Source organism: Anolis sagrei, chromosome X, assembly GCF_037176765.1.
Source record: "Anolis sagrei isolate rAnoSag1 chromosome X, rAnoSag1.mat, whole genome shotgun sequence".
Classification (NCBI taxonomy): Eukaryota; Metazoa; Chordata; class Lepidosauria; order Squamata; family Dactyloidae; genus Anolis; species Anolis sagrei.
Genome location: NC_090034.1, coordinates 83,344,041 through 83,367,466, shown reverse-complemented (window position 1 = coordinate 83,367,466; position 23,426 = coordinate 83,344,041). Strand labels below are relative to the sequence as shown.

General features: G+C 42.1%; 1 protein-coding gene across 1 annotated transcript in view; it reads left to right on the top strand.

The window, feature by feature from the left end:
• Window positions 1-7,265: 7,265 nt before the first annotated feature.
• Window positions 7,266-23,426, top strand: part of LCK (LCK proto-oncogene, Src family tyrosine kinase) — a 28,211-nt gene continuing 12,050 nt past the window's right edge. The window contains exons 1-4 of the mRNA XM_060784141.2: window positions 7,266-7,430; window positions 10,216-10,300; window positions 13,069-13,159; window positions 14,761-14,859. Coding sequence (XP_060640124.2) covers window positions 7,326-7,430; window positions 10,216-10,300; window positions 13,069-13,159; window positions 14,761-14,859 — 380 coding nt within the window. The 5' untranslated portion in view covers window positions 7,266-7,325. The remainder of the gene's footprint in view (window positions 7,431-10,215; window positions 10,301-13,068; window positions 13,160-14,760; window positions 14,860-23,426) is intronic.

The following is a 23,426-nucleotide window of genomic DNA, read 5'->3' as shown; positions in this document are numbered from 1 at the left end:
GTCAAAGTCTATTTTCCCTAAGCTCCACCAGTTTCACATTTGGGCATATTGAGTATTCAGGCCAAGTTTGGTCCAGATCCATCACTGTTTGAGTTTACAATGCTCTCTGGATGTAGGTGAACTACAACTCCAAAACTCAAGGTCAGTTCTCATCAAACCCAACCAATATTTTCTATAGGTCTTTAAAGTTCTGTGTGTCAAGTTTGGTTCAGTTCCATCACTGGTGGAGTTCAGAATGCTCTTTGATTGTAGGTGAACTATAAACCCCAGCAACTACAACTCCCAAATGTCAAGGTCTATTTTCACCAAACTCTACCAGTGTTCACATTTCAGCATATTGAGTATTCATGCCAAGTTTAGTCCAGATCCATTATTGTTTGAGTCTATAGTGCTCTCTGGATGTAGGTGAACTACAACTCCAAAACTCAAGGTCAATGCCCACCAAATCCTTACAGTTTTTTTCTGTTGGTCATTGAAGTTCTGAGTGCTAAGTTTGGTTCAATTCCACTGTTGGTGGAGTTCAGAATGTTCTTTGATTGTAGGTGAACTATAAATCCCAGCAATTACACCTCCCAAATGACAAAATCAATCCCCCCCAACCCTACTAGTATTCAAACTCGGGTGTATTGGGTATTTGTGCCAAATTTGGTTCAGTCAATGAAAATACACCAGATATTTACATTACAATTGATATCAGTAGCAAAACATACAGTTATGAAGTAGCAACAAAAATAATTTTATGTTTGGGGGGTCACCACAACATAAGGAACTGTATTAAGGGGTCGTGGCATTAGGAAGGTTGAGAAACACTGAGTTAGATACTTGTGTAATTCGGCGCATAGTTGGGATCTGGAGACTGAATCAAACGCAGCTTTTACATCTACGAAGGCCACAAAACATTTACCTTTCTGGGTTTTATAATATTTCTCTGCTAGATGAGAGGGAACTAAGCAATGGTCCATTGTGGATGAGTTTTTCCTAAAGTTTTCAATTTGCCATTTGCTGTGAAAATCTAATAAAATGAATGTAAAAACATTGGAGTTTGGAATATTTTAGATTTTTTAATTCCAAAATAAGCATGACAACAACAATAATAACAACACTCTTTTTCAGATAAGGGATGCTCGGTCAATTATGATGATGATGATGCTAATAATACCAATAATACCTCTTTTTCGGATAAAGTATGCTTATATAATAGTAATAGTAATAATTATAATAACCACCTGTCAGCTGCAAAAGGCCACCCTACTTGGATCTGCACACATGATACCCCAATTTATTTATTTATTTATTTGTTGTGTCAGGAGTGACTTGAGAAACTGCAAGTTGCTTCTGATGTGAGAGAATTGGCCGTCTGCAAGGATGTTGCTCAGGGGACGCCCAGATGATTTTGATGTTTTTAATATCCTTGTGGGAGGCTTCTCTCATGTCCCCGCATGATTCCACGATACATTACACAGTCTAGAAACTTGGGAAGTGTCTGACGTGTGATCCAATACAAAAGTCAGCAGAGTGATCTTGTTTGCTGTGTACTAATCTTGTTGTGTTTCAAATAATCACAGTGGCGCAGTGGGTTAAACCCCTGTGCCGGCAGGACTGAAGACCGACAGGTCACAGGTTCGAATCCGGAGAGAGACGGATGAGCTCCCTCTATCAACTCCAGCTCCTCATGCGGGAACATGAGAGTAGCCTCCCACAAGGATGATAAAAACATCAAATCATCCGGGCGTCCCCTGGCCAACGTCCTTGCAGATGGCCAATTCTCTCACACCAGAAGCAACTTGCAATTTCTCAAGTCGCTCCTGACATGACAAAAATAAATAAATAAATAAATAATCATTATCATTATCATCATCATCATCACCACTGGGACCACCTTTACTAGCTTCTGCAAAGTCTCTGGCACAAGCCAGTAAAGGTGGTCCCAGTGGTGATTGGCACACTGGGTGCAGTGCCTAAAGACCTTGGCCTGCACTTAAACACAATCGGCGCTGACAAAATTATCATCTGCCAGCTGCAGAAGGCCACCTAACTTACTTGTCGATACATCACACAGTCCTAGACACTTGGGAAGTGTCCGACGTGTGATCCAATACAACAGCCAGCAGAGTGATTTTGTCTGCTGTGGACTCATCTTGTTGTGTTTCAAACAAACAAACAAACAAACAAACAATACATCACACAGTCCTAGACGCTTGGGAAGTGTTCGACGTGATTTTTTGATACGAAATCCAGCATATAGATCTCGTTTGCTGCGACATACTGTGCTTTTGTGTCAGTAAAGTAATAATAATAATAATAATAATAATAATAATACCAGTTTTCCAGATAAAGTATGCTCAGCCAATGATGATGATGATGATGATGATGATTATGATTATGATTTCTCTTTTCTTCCCAGATTGGGTCTCAAAGTGGCTCACAATTTAAAAGAACCATACAATATCATTTCTTCCTCTTTCCACTGATTTGATAAGACGCCTTTATCATTCCCCGCTTGTACTGAATTACATTATATTTATTCACTGTTTTGGGACAAACCCTGAACAGGAAATGGGATGTTTTCCCACAATGGGCACAGCAAAGGTCAAAACAACAGAATTCCACAAAGTTTGGTTCGAGCGATGCAGAACCCAATGCCATTGTTAAAAACTACTTCGAAACCCATTTGCTTCCGCTGTGTTTGTATTATTTCTGTAGCCATTTGCAAAGGCAGCAAACAGCATGCAATGTTCAATGTATTGTCGAAGGCTTTCATGGCCGGAATCACTGCGTTGTTGTAGGTTTTTTCGGGCTTTATGGCCATGGTCTAGAGGCATTCTCTCCTGACGTTTTGCCTGCCTCCTCAGAGGTAGTGCATGGCAAGCCCCCTCAGAGGTAGTGCATGCAATGTGTCTGTTACTAGGTTGCAAGCTTTTGTTATGTTGTGTTTCCAGAGTCTTTCCAACACTCAGATGGGATAAACGTTGAAAAACAATATGAAAAGGAGAGAGGGAAGTATTTCTGAGTGTCACAAAGACTGGAAACACAACATACAAAAGCTTGAAATCCGCAAGCATGCGGACAATTTCTACAGAAGGGAGGAAACTATTAAAATGAACAAAATATGGGTTGTTGTAGGTTTTTCCGGGCTATATGGCCATGTTCTAGAGGCATTTTCTCCTGACGTTTCGCCTGCATCTATGGCAAGCATCCTCAGAGGTAGTGAGGTCTGTTGGAACTAGGAAAAGGGTTTTTTTATATCTGTGGAATGACCAGGGTTCGACAAAGGACTCTTGTCTGTTGGAGCTAGGTGTGAATGTTTCAACTGACTACCATGATTAGCATTTGATTGCCTGGCAGTGCCTGGAGCAATCTTTTGTTGAGATGTCCTTGTTTGTTTCCTCTCTGTTATTTTGCTGTTATAATTTTAGAGTTTTTTAATACTGGTAGCCAGATTGTGTTCATTTTCATGTTTCCTCCTTTATGTTGAAATTGTCCACATGCTTGTGGATTTCAATGGCGTCTCTGTGTAGTCTGACATGGTGGTTGTTGGAGTGGTCCAATATTTCTGTGTTCTCAAATAATATGCTATGTCCAGGTTGGTTCATCAGGTGCTCTGCTATGTCTGACTTCTCTGGTTGAAGTAGTCTGCAGTGCCTTTCATGTTCCTTGATTCGTGTTTGAGCGCTGCGTTTGGTGGTCCCTATGTAGAGCACAACAACAGAGTGGAAACAAACAAGGACATCTAATCACCTCTCAACAAAAGATTGCCCCAGGAACTGCCAGGCAATCAAATGCTAATCATGGTAGTCAGTTGAAACTTTCACACCTAGCTCCAACAGACAAGAGTCCTTTGTCCCACCCTGGTCATTCCACAGATATAAAAACCCCTTTTTCCTAGTTCCAGCAGAACTCACTACCTCTGAGGATGCTTGCCATAGATGCAGGCGAAACGTCAGGAGAAAATGCCTCTAGAACATGGCCATATAGCTCGAAAAAACCAACAACAACCCAATGATTCCAGCCATGAAAGCCTTCGACAATAGATTGAACAAAATATGGCTACCAGTGTTTAAAAAAAAATCTAAAATCAGGACAGTGAATAAAGAACAACACTCATAAATGGGAATTCCTGACAGGGCCAGCTAACACCTCCGAACAGATTCCCCCAGGTAGGAAGCAGTCTGGCTTTGAAGCTGCAAGGCCATTCAATGCTAATCAAGGTGATCAATTGCAGCATTCACACTTGCCTCAATCAGACAAGAGTTCTTTCTCCCACCCTGGACGTTCCACAGATATATAAATCCCACTTGCCTAGTTTCCAACAGACATCACAACCTCTGAGGATGCCTGCCATAGATGCAGGCGAAACGTTAGGAGAGAATGCTTCTAGAACATGGTCATACACCTCAGAAAACTCACAGCAACCCAATAAATACTGAAATGAAAACAATGTATTGTTCAATTACAAATCTAAAGCATATAAACACTAAAACTAAACCCAGGACTACTAAAAAGAATGAACTAAATTCACGAAAAACCTATTAAAATACGTAACACATGACACAACTCCCCCTGGCTTGGTCTTAACATTAATGTTATAATGTTAATTTTAATTATTTTTCATAATCAGAGAAAGTGACAAAGCCGTGTGCCCTACTATTTCAATTAATTTGCTGCAATATTCTAATTACTGTATAAATGTTGAGTCTCTGAAATGGTTGGGAGCAAAAGTATTTGGGATATTTCCCCCTCAGGTTTAGGGATCTCTACATTTGCATATCCATATAAATATAGATATGTATATATATGAATTGTGATTATCTTGGAGATGGGACATAAGACTAAACATGTCATTCTTTTGTGTTTCATATACATTTTATATGCTATTATAGTCTATAGGTTATTTTATACGCCGTATTTTTAATGATTTTGTGCATGGAGTCAAGTCAGTGTCCTCTGAACCATCAGAAAGCAAAGTTTTTGCATAATAATAAGAACACATTTAATAATAATACATATAATAAATGTAAAAATATAAATATAAATTAATGATTAAGGATTATAATAATGTCATTTGGACAATTTTGAATTTTGGATGAGTTCAGAATTCCAAATAAGGGGTTCAGTGCCTCTAAATATTCATTAAACAGATTACAAAATATTAAGAAGTGAGTCCTTGGTATATAATAATGCAGGCTGTATCATATCAGTGTGTAATGCTATACATTGCAATGGTCACAATTTGGCAAATACCAATTGGAATACTCATCTTATCGCTGAAAAAAAGTCCTAATTTCACCCCATTTTCCCACTTTGTTCCAAACACAGTCCTGGTTTCCCTTATTTTGGGAGTGATTGACCTTGGATCTGAGAGTTGTAGTTCATCCTTATCCAGAGAGCACTGAACCTAGCCGATGTCAGATCTGGACCAAACTTGGCACACAGACCCAACATGGCCCTCTGTGTATACAGGCCTGGTTTGAGGGTGATTGTCCTCTGCATATGGGAGTTGTAGTTCACCTTTATCCAGAGAGCCCTGAACCCAGCCAATGACGGATCTTGACCAAACTTGGCACACAGACCCAACATGGCCAATTGTGAATACTGGCAGGGTTTCGGGATGATTGACCTTGGCACATAGGAGTTGTAGTTCACCCTTCTCCAGAGAGCACTGAAGCCAGCCAAGAAAAAACCCAGCCGTCAAATGCCCTTTTCAAATAACCCGGTCATTGCCAGGTCGCCAAGCGAGTATATTTAGAATGTCAAGGTTTATGAGTTTGTGGCTGAGATTGTGGGTTTCCTCTTGGTCACTGCATTGACATCACTTTAGCCCTCAGATTTGGAGGACAAAATGTGATTGATTTCACTGCTTCTGCAATGTGATGCAAGTTTGCAAATTGTTTCTAAGGCTCCTTTTACACTGCCATATAATCCACTTTATAAATGCAGATAAACCACATCTGCTTTGAACTAGATTATATGAGACCCTTCCTACACTACCATATAAAATCAACATTGGCTCCTTCTAGACTTCCATATAACCCAGTTTATCAAAGCAGATAATCCACATTATTTGCTTTGAAGTGGATTATATGAGTCTACACTGCCATATAATCCAGTTCAAAGCAGACAATCTTGATTTTATATGGCAGTGTAAAAGGGGTCATGATCTGTTTTGAACTGGATTATATGATGCCCCATCTGAACTGCCATATAAAATCCAGATTATCTGCTTTGAACTGGGGCCCCATCTGCACTGCCATGTAAATCTGATCTGCTTTGAACTGGATTGTATTGCAGTGTAGACTTGTATAATCCAATTCAAAGCGGATAATGTGGATGACCTGTTTGATATTTATTTGTTTGTTTGTTTGTTTACTGTATTTGTATACCGCCTTTCTCAGGCAATCGGCGACTCAAGGTGGTTTCCAACAAAACAGTACATATAATATCACAAAACAAGTTAAAACATTAAAACAGTATAAAACAACAATAATAACAACATCATTAGCGTCTCCTTATTATCAAGCATTGTCCAATTCCGTCATCAAGTCATTCAATTTTCTATGTCATTTACTCTGTATTTGTAAACGCTTGCTTGAATAGCCATGTTTTAACTTGCCTCCGAAACATTAGTAGGGAGAGAGCCGATCTGATCTCCCTAGGGAGGGTGTTTCATAGCTGAGGGGCCACCACTGAGAAGGCCCTGTCTCTTATCCCCGCCAGATGTGCTTGTGTCGAAGGCAGGACTGAGAGCAAGGCCTCCCCAGATGACCTCAGGGTCCTTGAAGGTTCATAAGGGGAGATGCTTTTGGACAGGTAAATTGGACCAGAACCATTTAGGGCTTTAAAGGCCAAAGCCAGCACTTTGAATTGGGCCCAGTAGCAAACCGGCAGCCAGTGGAGCTGGCGCAACAAGAGGGCCGCTCCTGTTAGCAACCTGGCTGCCGTTCGTTGGACTAGTTGAAGCTTCTGGACCGTCTTCAAAGGCAACCCCACGTAGAGCACGTTGCAGTAGTCTATACGGGATATAACCAGAGCGTGGACTACTGTGGCCAAGTCAGACTTCCCAAGGTATGGGCACAGCTGGCGCACAAGTTTTAACTGTGCAAATACTCCCCTGGTCACCGCTGAGACCTGAGGTTCCAGGCTCAGCGATGAATCCAGGATCACACCCAAGTGGTCTCTGTTCCTTGGCTCTGATCAGGCCTTTTGGGGAACCTCTTGAAAGTCCTCTTGATTTTCCAATATCGTCTCTTTCTTTTTTGCAGAAGACAAAAGCTTGCGCAGGGAGCTGGGCCTCAGTGTCCCTTGCGTTCCTGTCGTGCACCAGAAGCATGGGCTGCTGCTGCAGTTTGGACTGTGATGAGGGCTGGGAGGAAGGGGACCTGGAGATCTGTCAGACCTGTCACTATCCCATCGACCCAGACACCAAGCCCCAGGTGAGAGGTTTTGCAACTGCACTGGAGAGTTAATGCAGTTTGGTACCACCTGGACTGCGATGGCTCCAGGCTTGGCAGACCCAGCCAGGATGCTATGGCTAATAACACAACGTAACATTATTGTGTTATAAATATAATTTTCTAGTTGGTGCTATCATGAAAACATTATTATTTTTAGTGTTGTTAGCTACTTTGGGTCTCTTTTTAGAGAGAGAAAGCCGGATATATATAGCAAATAAATACAATAATAATAATTAATAATAATGCAATGGAATCCTTAGGGTTGTAGTTTGGGGAGACCCAAGAGATGGCTGGAAGCCTTGCAAATCCAATAATACTAATACTACTTATAGTAGCTACCTACAGACCCACAACGAAAACACTACACTTGGAGGACCATCATCCTCCAGCTACGAGGGATCGTCTAAGTAAGTAAGTATTATTATTAGTATTATTACTAATATTATTAATACTTACTTACTTAGGCGATCCCTTGTAGCTGGAGGATGATGGTCCTCCAAGTGTAGTGTTTTCGTTGTGGGTCTGTAGGTAGCTGCGGAGACCTATTCTTGACCTGCACGTTCTTCCGCAGTGAGGACATCAGTTTCCAGGTGGAAGGCAGTCCTGGTCGCAGTTGGTTTGACCTGCCTTCCTTTTGGCATGTTTCTCCCCTTCTCACTTCATTCATGCTTCTAATTCCTCAGCACTGCTGGTCACAGCTGACCTCCAGTTAGAGCACTCAAAGGCCAGGGCTTCACAGTTCTCGGTGTTTATGCCACAGTTTTTAAGGTTGGCTTTAAGACCATCTTATTTATTTATTTATTTATTTATTTATTTATTTATTTATTAATGCACTTGTATACCGCTAATATCTCAGCCTAAATCGGCGACTCATTGCGGTTTACAACACTTAAAAACAACAATATTCAGATTAAAAGCATAAAACACATATACAGTACACAGTATTGGGCCACCAATACAGACCAACGCATCTCTTAACTAAAATCATAATCCAATTTCGTTGTCTGTGAATTGCCAGTCCTTGATCATGAACTTCATCGCACCGGATTAGCCGAATGCTTGTTCAAACATCCATGTCTTCAGTTTTTTTCGAAATACCATCAGCGAGGAGGCTGATCTTATCTCTATAGGGAGGGCATTCCAAAGCCGCGGGGCCACCACAGAAAAGGCCCTGTCTCTCGTTCCCGCCAGCCGCACCTGTGAAGCAGGTGGGATGGAGAGTAGGGCCTCTCCCGAAGATCTTAGGGTCCTGGTGGGCTGATAGGCCGAGATACGTTCGGATAGATATGTTGGGCCAGAACCGTTTAGGGCTTTAAAGGCCAATGCCAGCACTTTGAATCTTTAAATCTCTTTTCCTGTCTTCCAACATTACATTTTCCATTCTTGAGTTGTGTGTATAGTAACTACTTTGGGAGATGGTGATCGGTCATTCGGACAACGTGGCCAGTCCAGCAGAGTTGATGGCATAGGCTGACACTTGTCCGCCTGTCTTCCCAAGAGATTTGCAGGATTTTTCAGAGGCAACACTGATGGAAGTATGATGTCTGTAGACAATCCAGGTTTCGCAGGCATATAGCAGGGTTGGGAGGACAATGGCTTATAAACAAGCACCTTGGTATCCCTACAGATGTCCCGATCCTCAAACACTCTCTGCTTCATTTGGAAAAATGCTGCACTCGCAGAGCTCAGGTGATGTTGTATTTCAGTGTCAATGTTGACTTTTGTGGTGAGGTGGCTGCCAAGGTAGTGGAAATGGTCAACATTTTCTAATGTTACACCATTAAGCTGTATTTCTGGCATTGCAGAGGGATTGGCTGGTGCCTGCTGAAAGAGCACTTTTGTTTTCTTGATGTTCAATGAGAGGCCGAGCTACTCGTATGCTTCTGCAAAGGTGTTTAGAATGGCTTGTAGGACTTATTCTGAATGTGCACAGACTACGTTATCATCAGCATACTGGAGTTCTATAACAGATGTTTTTGCAATCTTGGTTTTGGTACATTGCAATAATAATGAAATGGAATCCTTGTTGTAGTTTGGGGAGACACAAGAGAAGGCTGAAGACCTTGTAAACCCAATAATAATAATAACAACAATACATTATTCAAGTTTATCAAAGCAGATAATCCGCATAGTCCTAGACACTTGGGAAGTGTCCAACGTGTGATCCAATACAACAATCAGCATAGTGATCTTGTCTGCTGTGTACTAATCTTGTTGTGTTTAAAATAATGATGATGATGATGATGATGATAATAATAATAATAATAATAATAATAATAATATGTAATCCTCAGAGTTGTCATTTGGGGAGGCATAAGAGGAGGCTGAAGACTTTGTAAATCCAACAACAACTGCTACCCACTTATGCTCATGGCTCAAGGCAGAGTATAACGCAGTTGAAATACCTAGATAAAACATAAGATCATTAAAACTTATTATATTAAAAGACACAGAGCAAGGATTAAAAGATATTAAAATCATCATGCCAACTAATACATTTAAAATTCAGTTTAAAATGGGCTTGGTAACCACACTCAGGCAGAGTTTGCCATGCAAAGTGAACATCAGAAAGAAAGAATGATGAAAATGTAGTATAATTGCACACACTTTTCAAGGCGGTAATCTTGCTCTGAGATTCCTCCATCTCAATCTGAGGACCAGAGAAAAAAGAACTGGGATGTAATAACTTCAGCATGAGATCCAGTTTGTTGGAAAACCTGGCCATGAAAGAATATTTGGTGTTTATTTGTTTGTTTGTTTACAGAGGCCGGCTTTGAATGGCTCCGAGTTTTACAACCCTCTTTTGTCTCCCGATGTAATGACACCTCCTCCGAGTTCACCTCTTCAAGGTAAATACAATCACCATCCTTCCTCCTCTTCCATCTTCAGGCAGCTGAATTGTGTGGGGCAGCAGAAATGGAATTGTTATAATTACATATGTGCTTTTCAAGACAATGCCCTTGTGCAGAGATTCCTCCATCTCACTTTAAAGACTAGAGAAGGAAAGAACTAGGATCTGATCCTTTGGACTCTTAAGGCAATACCGAGCAAAAGGGGTCTTAAATCTGCTGATGCCCACATTAATGTGTTCCTTATAATGGCAGTGCTGTATCTGTATTTCCAACACCATCTTGCATATTAAAAAGTGCATCTAGACTGCGGAATTGATGTACTTTGGCACCACTTTGAACTGCCATGGCTCAATGCTATGGGATCCTGGGAGTTGTAGTTTTGTGAAGCCTCAGTACCAATTTGGAACTAAGAGCAAAAGACCTTGCAAAACTACAACTCCTTATGATTCCAAAGCATTGCGCTCCGGCAGTTGAAGTGGTTTCAAACCGCATTATTTCTACATTGTAGATGCACCCAAAGTGCATATATGGCCTCTTTTACACTGTCATATAATCCACATGATCAGCTTTGAACTGGATTATACGAGGGTGGAATGAAAAGTAATGCTTCTACCTTCGTAAGTCCTCAACAGATGATAGTACTGGTATGCGGCAGGTACTGGCTTGTTCAGTAGACTCTCCTCTACAGTTCCATTTTGGCAGAAAGCCTTAGCATTGAACGGTTGTGTCGTTAAAGTGCGAAGTATGGAACCCTGCGCAGACAGTCGGTCAATGCGACTCAACATCTTTAAACTAACTCGCCCAACAACACACAGTACTCACATCAACACAATCACCATAAACAGTTTGTATTCTCTGATGAATCTCTTTTGGGGTGACACCTTCTGCTGTCAAGAATTCAATGACTGCACGTTGCTTAAGTCGCATTGACCGACTGTGCAGGGTTCTTGACAGCAGAAGGTGTCACCCCAAAGGAGATTAATCAGAGAATGCAAACTGTTTATGGTGATTGTGTTGATGTGAGTACTGTGTGTCGTTGGGCGAGTTAGTTTAAAGATGTTAACGTGACACCTTTTGCTGTCAAGAATTCAATGACTGCACGTTGCTGAAGTCGCATTGACCGACTGTCTGCGCAGAGTTCCATACTTCGCACTTTAACAACACAACCGTTCAATGCTAAGGCTTTCCGCCAAAATGGAACTGTAGAGGAGGGTCTACTGAACAAGCCAGTACCTGCCGCATACCAGTACTGCCATCTGTTGAGGAGTTACGAAGGTGGAGGCATTACTTTTCATTCAACCCTCATATGTCTACATTGCCACATACTGTAAATCAGTTATACATACTTTGAACTGGATTATATGATTCTACATTGCCATAGAATCATAGAATCATAGAATCAAAGAGTTGGAAGAGACCTCAAGGGCCATCCAGTCCAACCCCCTGCCAAGAAGCAGGAATATTGCATTCAAATCACCCCTGACAAATGGCCATCCAGCCTCTGCTTAAAAGCTTCCAAAGAAGGAGCCTCCACCACACTCCGGGGCAGAGAGTTCCACTGCTGAACGGCTCTCACAGTCAGGAAGTTCTTCCTCATGTTCAGATGGAATCTCCTCTCTTGTAGTTTGAAGCCATTGTTCCGCGTCCTAGTCTCCAAGGAAGCAGAAAACAAGCTTGCTCCCTCCTCCCTGTGGCTTCCTCTAACATATTTATACATGGCTATCATATCTCCTCTCAGCCTTCTCTTCTTCAGGCTAAACATGCCCAGTTCCCTAAGCCACTCCTCATAGGGCTTGTTCTCCAGACCCTTGATCATTTTAGTCGCCCTCCTCTGGACACATTCCAGCTTGTCAATATCTCTCTTGAATTGTGGTGCCCAGAATTGGACACAATATTCCAGGTGTGGTCTAACCAAAGCGGAATAGAGGGGTAGCATTACTTCCCTAGATCTAGACACTATGCTCCTATTGATGCAGGCCAAAATCCCATTGGCTTTTTTTGCCGCCACATCACATTGTTGGCTCATGTTTAACTTGTTGTCCACGAGGACTCCAAGATCTTTTTCACACGTACTGCTCTCGAGCCAGGCGTCCCCCATTCTGTATCTTTGCATTTCATTTTTTCTGCCAAAGTGGAGTATCTTGCATTTGTCACTGTTGAACTTCATTTTGTTAGTTTTGGCCCATCTCTCTAATCTGTCAAGATCGTTTTGAATTCTGCTCCTGTCCTCTGGACTATTGGCTATCCCTCCCATATAATCCAGTTCAAAACAGATATTCTGGATTTCATATGGCAGGGTAGAAGGGGCCTGAGACTGGATCTACACTGCCATCTAATCCAGATTATTAGATCAGATAATCCAGATTTTGATTTGAACTGGATTATAAGAGTCTACACTACCATATAATCCAGTTCAAAGTAGATAATCTGAATTCTATATGGCAGTGAAGATGGAGCACACAGCTGGATCTAAACTGCCATGTAATCCAATTTCTGATCCTCCTCAACAAATGGAGCAAGTCACACTCTCTCAGCCCCAAAGGAAGTCAAGGACAAAGCTCTTCTGAACAAACTTTCCCAATATATTTTCTTTCTTGCTTTTGTGTTGCTATAAATCGGAAACAGCGTATTTATTTTATTTATTTATTTATTGCAGTTACTTATACCCCGCCCTTCTCACCCCCGAGGGGGGACTGTGCGTATAGGCACAGAAGCCTCTTTCGCCTTTGGGGCAAATGCTAATTTTCTTTTCTTTTCTTGGAAAGATAAACTGGTGGTTGCCTTGTATGATTATGACTCGACCCACGAAGGAGACCTCGTGCTCCGGACGGGAGAACAGCTGCGGGTCCTGGAAGAGTAAGTCCCTTTCCCTACAGAAAGTGCTTCCTTTGTGGGTCAACAAAACGCACATCTACATTGTACAGTTAATGTAGTTTGACACCACTTTAACTGCCATGGCTCAGTGTTAGGGAATTCTGGGAGTTGTAGTTTCACAAGGTCTTTGGCTTTCCGTGGTTTTCCAACCTTTCAATAATGGACACTTGGGAGTTCTATAAGGGACAGCTTTCCAATCTTAAATAAGGGACATCTCTTATAATAAGAGATACTTGGGAGCCCTCGGTGGCACAGTGGGCTAAAGCGCTGAGCTGCTGAACTTGCTGACCAAAAGGTCGCAGGTGCAAATTTGGGGAGTGGCATGATCTCCTGCTGTTAGCCGCAGCTTCTGCCAAACTAGCAGACCGAAAACATGCAAATGTGAGTAGATCAATAGATATCGCTTTGGTGGGAAGTTAACTGCATACCATGCAGAGGTGCCAGCCACATGACCATGGAGATGTCTATGGACAACGCTGGCTCTTTGGTTTAGAAATGGAGGTGAGCACCAACCCCCAGAGTCGGACATGACTGGACTTAATGTCAGGGGAAAACCTTTAATTGGGAGTACAAGGGACAAGCGTTCGAATCCTTAAATAGCAGACACCTTATAATAAGGGACACTTAGGAGTCCTATTAGGAACAAATTTTACAAGTTTTACATCTATATAAATAAAAATGTAATGTTCGTTTGTGGGACTAACATAACTCAAAAACCATTGGACGATTTGCCGCCAAATTTGGCCATAAGACACCTACTAACCTAAGGAAAAACATTGATTTTGTCATTTGGGAGTTGTAGTTGCTGGGATTTATAGTTAACCTACAATCAAAGAGCATTCTGAACTCCACCAACAATGGAATTGAACCAAACTTAGCACACAGGACCAACAGAAAACACTAGAAGGGTTTGGTGGGCATTGACCTTGAGTTTAGGAGTTGTAGTTCACCTACATCCAGAAAGTGCTGTGGACTCAAACAATGATGGATCTGGACCAAACTTGGCACGAATATTCCATATGCCCAAATATGAACACAGATGGAGTTTGGGGGAAATAGACCTTGACATTGGAAGTTGTAGTTGCTGGGATTTATAGTTCACCTACAATCAAAGAGCATTCTGAACCCCACCAACGACAGAATTGGGACAAACTTCCCAACACAGAACCCCCCTGACCAACAGAAAATACTTAAGGCCATTAAGTCCAATTCCCTTCATCAGGGCAAGAAAACATAATCAAAGCCCTCTTGACAAAGAGCCATCCAGCCATAGATATAGATAGATAGATACCATTCACACACACACAGATATAGTATCATAGATTTGAAAGGGACCCCTAAAGAAGGACAATTCTATGTTGCATATTCTAGAGAGTAACCCTAATTTGTGCTCAGATATTCCAATAATTACCATTCTAAACTGCCCCTTCCATTTGATAACCAAAGGTTGGCGTTTGTCTTTCCAGTGGTGCAAAATTGGTCTTTTGACCACCAAAATGACCCAGGAAATGTGACCAAACAGTGTCCCTCTTCTTTGGACAATTTGGGATAGGAATTAAAGAGGTTTCCTTCTCCCTGTATAGGGCTGGGGAGTGGTGGAAGGCCCAGTCACTGACCACAGGGAGTGTGGGCTACATCCCGTCCAATTTCGTGGCCAAGCTGAACAGTCTGGAGCAAGAGCCGTGAGTAGAAAATCTTCTTCCTCAGTCAACTTGCAGCAAACCTTTTTAATTAATGGATTCAATGAAAAGTTATGTCATAGACCCCTTCTACACTACCATATAATCCAGATTATCAAAACAGATAGAATTCAAAAAGAATCCTATGAAATTCATGGTCAATGGGCAACTTCCAGGTGCTTGATTCCATCTGAACTTGGAAGCTAAGCAGGATCCACCCTGATTCATTGTTGGGTGGGAGATCACCAATAACAGCTATGCATTATAGGCTCTATTTCAAACTGTTGCGGTGAACTAGGATCGCAGTTAAAGAGGATTCGTGCCTAGTAAAGCGCATGCTAAAAACCAGATAGACCAGGACAGAGAAACCAAGTTGAAGACAAGCTGCAGAGGTTTGTTCAATTTGCAAAAGGGATGCAAGTATGGCTTCAAAATGTACAAGCATAAACATACAGAGAAATACAAGATATCTGATACCAGGTATGGGCCTGGGGGCTGGTTGTGGCCCCTTGGGTTCTTTTCTCAGGCCCCCCTCTCTCTCACCATCCTGTCCTTCCTTACTTTTCTCTTTTCCTTCCTCCTTCCTTTCCTCTTTGTCCTTCCCTCCCTCCTTCTCTTCCCTTCCATCCTTCCTTCCTTCCTTCCCCTTTCCCCTCTTTCTCCTTCCTTCCATTTTGTCTTTCCTTCCTTCTCCCTTCCCTCCTCCATTCTCTTCCACCCTTCTCTTTTTCCCCTTCTTCCTTCCTTCACTCTTTCCTTCCCCCTTCCACCCTTTCGTCTTTCCTTCCTCCTTCTCTCCCTCCTTCTTTCCCTTTCTCCCTCTTTCTCCTTCCTTCCTTTTTGTCTTTCCTTCTTTCTCCCTCCCCTCCATTCTCTTCCACGCTTCCTTCCACTCTTCTCTTCCTCCCCTTCTCCTTTCCTTCCCCCTTCCACTCTTTCGTCCTTCCTTCTCTCCCTCCTTCTCTTCCCTTCCATCCATCCTTCCTTCCCTTTTCCCCTCTTTCTCTTTCCTTCCTTTTTGTCTTTCCTTCCTTCTCCCTTCCCTCCCTCCATTCTCTTGCTCCCCTTCTTCCTTCCTTCACTCTTCCACCTTTTCGTCCTTCCCTCCTTCCCTCTCTCCCTCTTTCTCCTTCCTTCTTGTCTTTCCTTCTTTCTCTGTGTCCTCTCCCCCCTCCCTCTTTCTCCCTCCTTCCATTTCCTTCCACCCTTTTGGCCTTCCTTCCTTCCTTCCTTCCCATTCACCCTTTCGTCCTCCCCTCCCCTTTGTCTTTCCTCTTTTTTCTCCTTCCTTCCTCCTTCCTTCCCTCCTTTCTCCCCTCTTTTCCTGCCATCCTCCCCTTCCTCCCTTTTGTCCTTCCTTCCCTCTCCCTCTTTCCCCTTCCTTCCTTCCCTTTTGTCTTTCCTTCCTTCTCTCTTTCCTTCATCCTCCCCTTTTGCCTTTCTTTCCCTCTTTCCCCCCTCCGTCCCTCTCTCCCTCTTTCTCCTTCCTTCTTGTCCTTCTTTCCTTCTCTGTTTCCTCCCTCCCCTCCCTCCTTCCATTCCCTTCCACCCTTTTGGCCTTCCTTCTTTCCAGTCCACCCTTTCGTCCTTCCCTCCCCTTTCTCTTTCCACCTTTTCCTCCTTCCTTCCTCCTTCCGTCCCTCCTTTCCCCCCTCTTTCTCCTGTCATCCTTCCCTTCACCCTTTGTCCGTCCTTCCTTCCTTCCTTCTTTCCTTCCTTCCCTCCCTCTCTCCCTCTTTCTCCTTCCTTCCTTCTCTCTTTCCTTCATCCTTCCCTTCCCTCCATCCCCTTTGCCTTTCCTTTCTTCTTTCCCCCTCCTTCCCTCTCTCCCTCTTTCACCTTATATCCTTTCCTTCTAGCCTTTCATCCTTCCTTCCCTCTTTCTCCTTTCTTCCCTTTTGTCTTTTCTTCCTTTTCTTTTTCCTTCCTTCCTCTCTCCCTTCCTCCCTTCCTTCCTTCACCAGTCAGCCAGTCCTCTTAGCAGGAAGTGCTAGCATACAACCCCCAAAGTAGAAGGTTTGCTTATGCCTGTCTTATACAGTTCAGACTTCCCTCCCTCTCCCCTGATTGGCCAGAAAAGAGGCTGGCTCGGATCTGTGCTAGGATTGGCTGGTAGGGGAGAATGGTAGCTGGGGATTGGTCAGAGTGAAGGATGAATCAGCAGCAGGGATTCCCCTTGGGAGGGCGCAATCTGGGAAAACAAAGGGTAAAGATATGGAGATGGGCTTCTGATAAGCTCCAATGCCTAGTTTTATGTCAAAGATAGGAACTACAGTAGAGTCTCGCTTATCCAACCTTCACTCATCCAACGTTCTGTATTATCCAACGCCGTCTGCCTCCCACCCGGATCCACAGCTGTTTCAATACATTGTGATGTTTTGGTGCTAAATTCGTAAATACAGTAATTACTACATAATGTTACCGTGTATTGAACTGCCTTTTCTGTCGATTTGTTGTAAAACATGATGTTTTGGTGCTTAATTTGTAAAATCATAACCTAATTTGACATTTAATAGGCTTTTCCTTAATCCCTCCTTATTATCCAAAATTTTCACTTATCCAACATTCTGCCGGCCCGTTTATGTTGGATAAGCGAGACTCTACTGTATTAGAAAACAAAGGTGTAAGATAGAGAGGTTGATCTTGGGTACGCAAAGGCTTGGCTGTCAATAAAGAGATGGAACACGTGCACATTATAAACCCTTGTTTTTGCAGCAATCTCTCAGCTTCGTGTGAACTATATAGCTATACTAAGGCAGTCCCCTCTATGGAGCAGTGGCGCAGTGGGTTAAAGTGCTGAGCTGCTGAACTTGCTGATCAAAAGGTCGCAGGTTCGAATCCGGGGAGCGGCGTGAGCTCCCATTGTTAGCCCCAGCTTATGCCAACCTAGCAGTTCGAAAACATGCAAACGTGAATAGATCAATAGATACTGTTCCAGCAGGAAGACAATGGCGCTCCATGCAGTCATGCTGGCCACATGACCTTGGAGGTGTCTATGGACAACGCCGGCTCTTTGGCTTAGAAATGGAGATGAACACCAACCCCCAGAGTTGGACATGACTGGACTTAATGACAGAGGAAAATATTTATCTTAACCTAAGGCCCCTTTTACACTGCCATATAATCCAGTTCAAAGCAGATAATATGGATTTCATTTGGCAGTGTAGAAGGGGCCAAACAGGTTCTCGGGGCTGGCAGGAAATCACCTATCTCTTTATACACATGAACAATGGGCTTGTTAATGGTCTCGGCTTGGAAAAAGGCCCAAGGGGTTGGCCCACCCTTCCTGTCCAGGAAATCTCTTAGCAGGGAGATGAATACTTCTGGGCTTATCTGGTGATATTTTGATAAAGAAGTTTATACATTTTATATATATGAAATATATATTATACAGAAAGATAAAAGTTGAATAGAAAGTTATGAAGAATGGATACACTGTATTAAAGGGTTAGATATGATAGCTGTTGCTGGTTTTGTCTTGATCTTGTGATGTTTTGAGCCCACAAAAGTCTGGAAAGGGTATTTTTTTAAAAAAAGGGAAAAATCATATATGTACGAGGGTTGAATGAAAAGTAATACTTCCACCTTCGTAACCCCTCAACAGATTATTATTATTATTATTATCTTTATTTGTACCCCGCTAGCATCTCCCGAAGGACTCGATGCGGCTTACATAGGCCAAGGCCTCAAAACACAACACAACAATACAACACCTAAAGCAAATTATAAACAGTTAAAACAATATTAACAACAAGCAATAAACAATACATCAAGACACTATAAAACTGGTCCAGGCCAGAGTAATGGGTACAAGATTAAAAGTGCTGATGTGACAGAGGGTATGTAAGGATTATGGGGTAAGTGCAGTGTGCAGTGTGCAGCAATCTTAGTTCTACTAAAGTGCTTCTGGGACTTGTAATTGGAGATTCCTATTCTGGGAAGGCACATCGGAACAGCCAGGTCTTCAAGTTCTTTCTAAAGACTGCCAGTGTAGGGGCCTGTCTAAGATCTTTTGGGAGGGTGTTCCAGAGTCGGGGGGCCACCACAGAAAAGGCCCTGTCTCGTGTCCCCATCAAGTGCGACGCTGGCGGAATCACGAGCAGGGCCTCTCCGGATGAACGAAGTGAACGTGTGGGTTCATAGACGGAGATGCGGTCACGCAGGTAGGATGGTTCCAAACCGTTTAGGGCTTTGAAGGTAAGCACCTGCACCTTAAATTGGGCTCGGAAAATAAACGGTAGCCAGTGGAGCTCCTTGAACAGGAGGGTTCAGATGGCAGTACTTGCATGTGGCAGGTACTGGCTTGTTCGGTAGACTCTCTTCTACAGTTCCATTTTGGCTGGAAGCCTTAGCATTGAACGGTTGTGTTGTTAAAAGTGCGAAGTATGGAACTCTGCACAGACAGTCAGTCAATGCGACTTAACCAACATGCAGTCATTGAATTCTTGGCAGCAGAAGGTGTCACCCCAAAGGAGATTCATCAGAGAATGCAAGCTGTTTATGGTGATTGTGTTGATGTTTTTTTTTTTAATTTCTTCATACTGATAACAATACAATACAATACAAACCTTAGCCATCTAAAAGATAACATCAAAAACTGCTTACAATTTTTATGGCTAGGATACAGGTTCCAATTGTGCTTCCCTTTACCGTATATCTTGATTGCTAACCCCTCTAAACCCTAACCCCATCCCACCCACCCACCCTTACTACCCTCTTCCCACCTCCCTCCCACCCCCATCTGGGTTACTTGAATCAATACATTGATGTAATTGTCTGGAAGGCCTGATTTAAAGTTCTGTACCTATCTTTTCCTTCCGTTTTGTCGATGAAACAAGACCATTTCCTAAACCAATCTTGTCTTGGCTGAATATTCAAATATTTATTTTTCTTTTCATAGATGAAATGGTTAATTAAATATTCAGAGAGATAAGACCACCAGGTTTTCAGGTCCCGCCTTGTTTTATCTTTCCAACCTCTGGCAATTGTGACATGTATAGCGGCTATCATAAATTTCAATATATCTGACCATTTGTTGTTCCCTTCCTTTACCTCTATGGTGAGGGACAGAAATTGAGCTTTATTCCAATGTAGTTTTTGCTCTATAATTTCCTCTATTACTTCTCTAATAGTATTATAATATTTTTGGATTTCAGAGCAGTCCCACCACATGTGTGAAAAAGTACCAATCTCCCCGCATTTATGCCAGCATTTGCTAGAAATGGGTTGTTGTAGGTTTTTCCGGGCTATATGGCCATGGAGGCAATTTTTCTCCTGACGTTTCGGCTGCATCTATGGCAAGCATCCTCAGAGGTAATGAGGTCTGTTGGAACTGGGAAAAATGGGTTTATATATCTGTGGAACGACCAGGGTGAGACAAAGAACTCGTGTCTGTTGGAGCTAGGTGTGGATGTTTCAGCATTGATTAGCATTCAATGGCTTGGAAGGGCCTGGGGGGAATCTCTTGTTGAGAGTGATTTTATGTGCCTGTTTGTTTCCCATCTGTTGTTTTGCTGTTGTAATTTTTGAGTTTTTTAATACTGGTAGCCAGATTTTGTTCATTTTCATGGTTTCTTCCTTTTTGTTGACATTGTCCATGTGCTTGTGGATTTCGGTGGCTTCTCTGTGTATTTCCCTTAAACTGATTTTGTTTTAACTTGTTCAGTTGTTTCAAATTGTTTTCGTCAGTTTAATGTTATAACTTTGCATTTCTTGCATTTGGCCAAATTGAATGTACTGTATAGATCCAACTGTTTTGTGATTTCTCTGTGTAGTCTGACATGTAGATGGCTTCTCTGTGTAGTCTGACATGGTGGTTGTGAGAGTGGTCCAGCACTTCTGTGTTCTCAAATAATATGCTGTGTCCAGGTTGGTTCATCAGGTGCTCTGCTATGGCTGATTTCTCTGGCTGAAGTAGTCTGCAGTGCCTTTCATATTCCTTGATTCGTGTTTGGGCAATGCTGCGTTTGGTGGTCCCTATGTAGACTTGTCCACAGCTGCATGATATACGGTAGACTCCTGCAGAGGTGAGAGGATCTCTCTTGTCCTTTGCTGAATGTAGCATTTGTTGGATTTTCTTGGTGGGTCTGTATGTTGTGTTTCCTCATCAGTTTCCCTATGCGGTCAGTTTGTTAGAAATGTTTTTCATAATGTGAGCCAATTGAGAGGGGGTCCTATACCATTTTGAAATTATTTTCTTTTGTGTTTCTTTTATTCTTAGATGTTTAATTTTTTGGGTTTTATCAATCCAGGAGTTTACTAAGTTTTCATTGAAGTTTATATCCTGTTTCCAGGCCTCTACTAAAGTATGTTTTGTATTATAGGATAAGGCTATTAGTTCCTTATATATTTCCCCTATAATGCCTTTTTCTTTTTCTATTTTCCAGCCAATTATTCTATCCAGTGGGGCATCTGATGTTTCTTTCTTTTTTATTTCTTGTGCTTTTTGTGACAAGCTTAACCAAACTATCCAATACTTTAAGTCACATTTATCCTTTATCTTATCCCATTTTTAAATATCTCCATTAGGTTCCAAGAGGTCTCCTACCTTCTTTACTCCATTCTCTTTCAGGGACCTGATTAAATTCCTAAATGTATTATCTTTATTTTCCAGGGTTTCTAGCAAAAAGAGATCTATTTTATTTATTTGTAATTTATTTTGACATTTCTTCCAAACCTGCAGTGTTGAGAGGAGGGGGCCATCTCTTAATTTTTTTAAGCTCCTTTTTATCATTTTTTCCTCCCTTTTTCCAATCATTTAATTATTTCTCTAATTTCACCCATTTTTTCCCTTTCCAGTTCCAGTTCTATTAATTTAGCAATATGGCATCCTCATAATACAACTCCAGGGACGGGGCTCCCCCCATTTCTTGGGTGCCATAGAATATAAAAATTAGAAATTCGATTCTGTTGATTTGAGTACTGTGTGTCCTTGGACGAGGAAGTTTAAAGATGATGAGGTGGGAACATCTGACTTGCGTGACAAAGAGTTGGACATCCTGTGACAGCAAGCACCGAGTTTCACAAGAAAAAAGTTGATAGATTGATTGATTCAGGACGATCGTTGTATCACTCAGAGAGAAATTTCAAGCATAATTGGCATTTCACAAGAACGTGTGGGTCACATTATTGCTTTGCTTGGCTATCAGAAGTTCTGTGCACGATGGGTTGCGGAAACAGAGAGTCGACTTCTTTTGTGACAGTTTCAGAAAACTTGTTAATCGTTGGCAGAAATGTATCCAATTGTCTGTTGATTATGTCGAAAAGTGAATAGTGGTAGTTAAAGAGCACATTCTAAGGATTATTTCTGCTTTAATTTATTAAAATATTCCCGTCCAAACCCAAGTAGCAAAGGTGGAGGCATTACTTTTCATTCAACCCTCATATTTTTGAGTCCTTGGTGAATTATAAATCTTTGGGACTGTTTTTTTAATCATGGCATTGCAATAATGCAATGGCCAAATTTACTTATGTGCTACAAATCCCAGCTGCTGCTAGCTGTATCTCAGAGGAAAGACCGGTTAAACCACCTCTGGTTTTCTTTGTACCTTATTTGCAAACTCCATTTAAGATATTAATTAACAGAGACACAGCACATTCATGGTTCAAATAAACATGCATCCTTGTAAACATGTGTTTTCCTAGAATGTTATCCTAAATGTACCAGATCCAATCTGAAGTTGTAAGCTAAGCAGGGTTAACCCTGGTTGGTCTTTGGAGGGGAGACGTTCTGTAACAGTGGTTCTCAACCTTCTTAATGCCATGACCCCTTAATACAGTTCCTCATGTTGTGGTGACCCTCAAGCAAAAAAATATTGTTATTGCTACTTCATATCTGCAACTTTGCTACTGTTATTATGTAAATATCAGATATGCAGGATGTATTTTCATCACTGGACCAAATTTGAATACTGGTGGGGTTGTGAGGATTAATTTTGTCATTTGGGAGTTGTAGTTGCTGGGATTTATAGTTCACCTACAATCAAAGAGCATGCTTTACTCCACCAACGATGGAACTGAAGCAAACTTGGCACACAGAACTCCCATGGCCAACAGAAAACACTAGAAGGGTTTGGTGGGCATTGGCCTTGAGCTTTGGAGTTGTAGTTCACCTACGTCTAGAGAGCACTGTGGACTCAAACAATGATGGGTCTGGACCAAACTTGGCATGAATACTCAATATGCCAAAATATGAACACAGATGGAGTTTGGTGAAAATAGTCCTTGACGTTTGGGAGTTGTAGTTGCTGGGATTTATAGTTCAACTACAATCAAGAGAATTATGAACTGCACCAATGATAGAATTGGGTGAAACTTCCCACACAGAACCCCCATGACCAACAAAAAATGTTGAGTTTTCTGATGGTCGTTGGCGACCCCTCTAAAACCCCCTCGCGACCCCTCCAGGGGTCCCGACCCCCAGGTTGAGAACCACTGTTCTATAAGGTTCTATTTTGATTCATGACTCAACTATAATGGGAATGCATCTTTGCAAACCTTACATGCTTTTGATAGGCTTTGATAGGTTTCTGGCCCCGTTGGGTTTGCACCCAAAGGGTTTTGTCGCAATA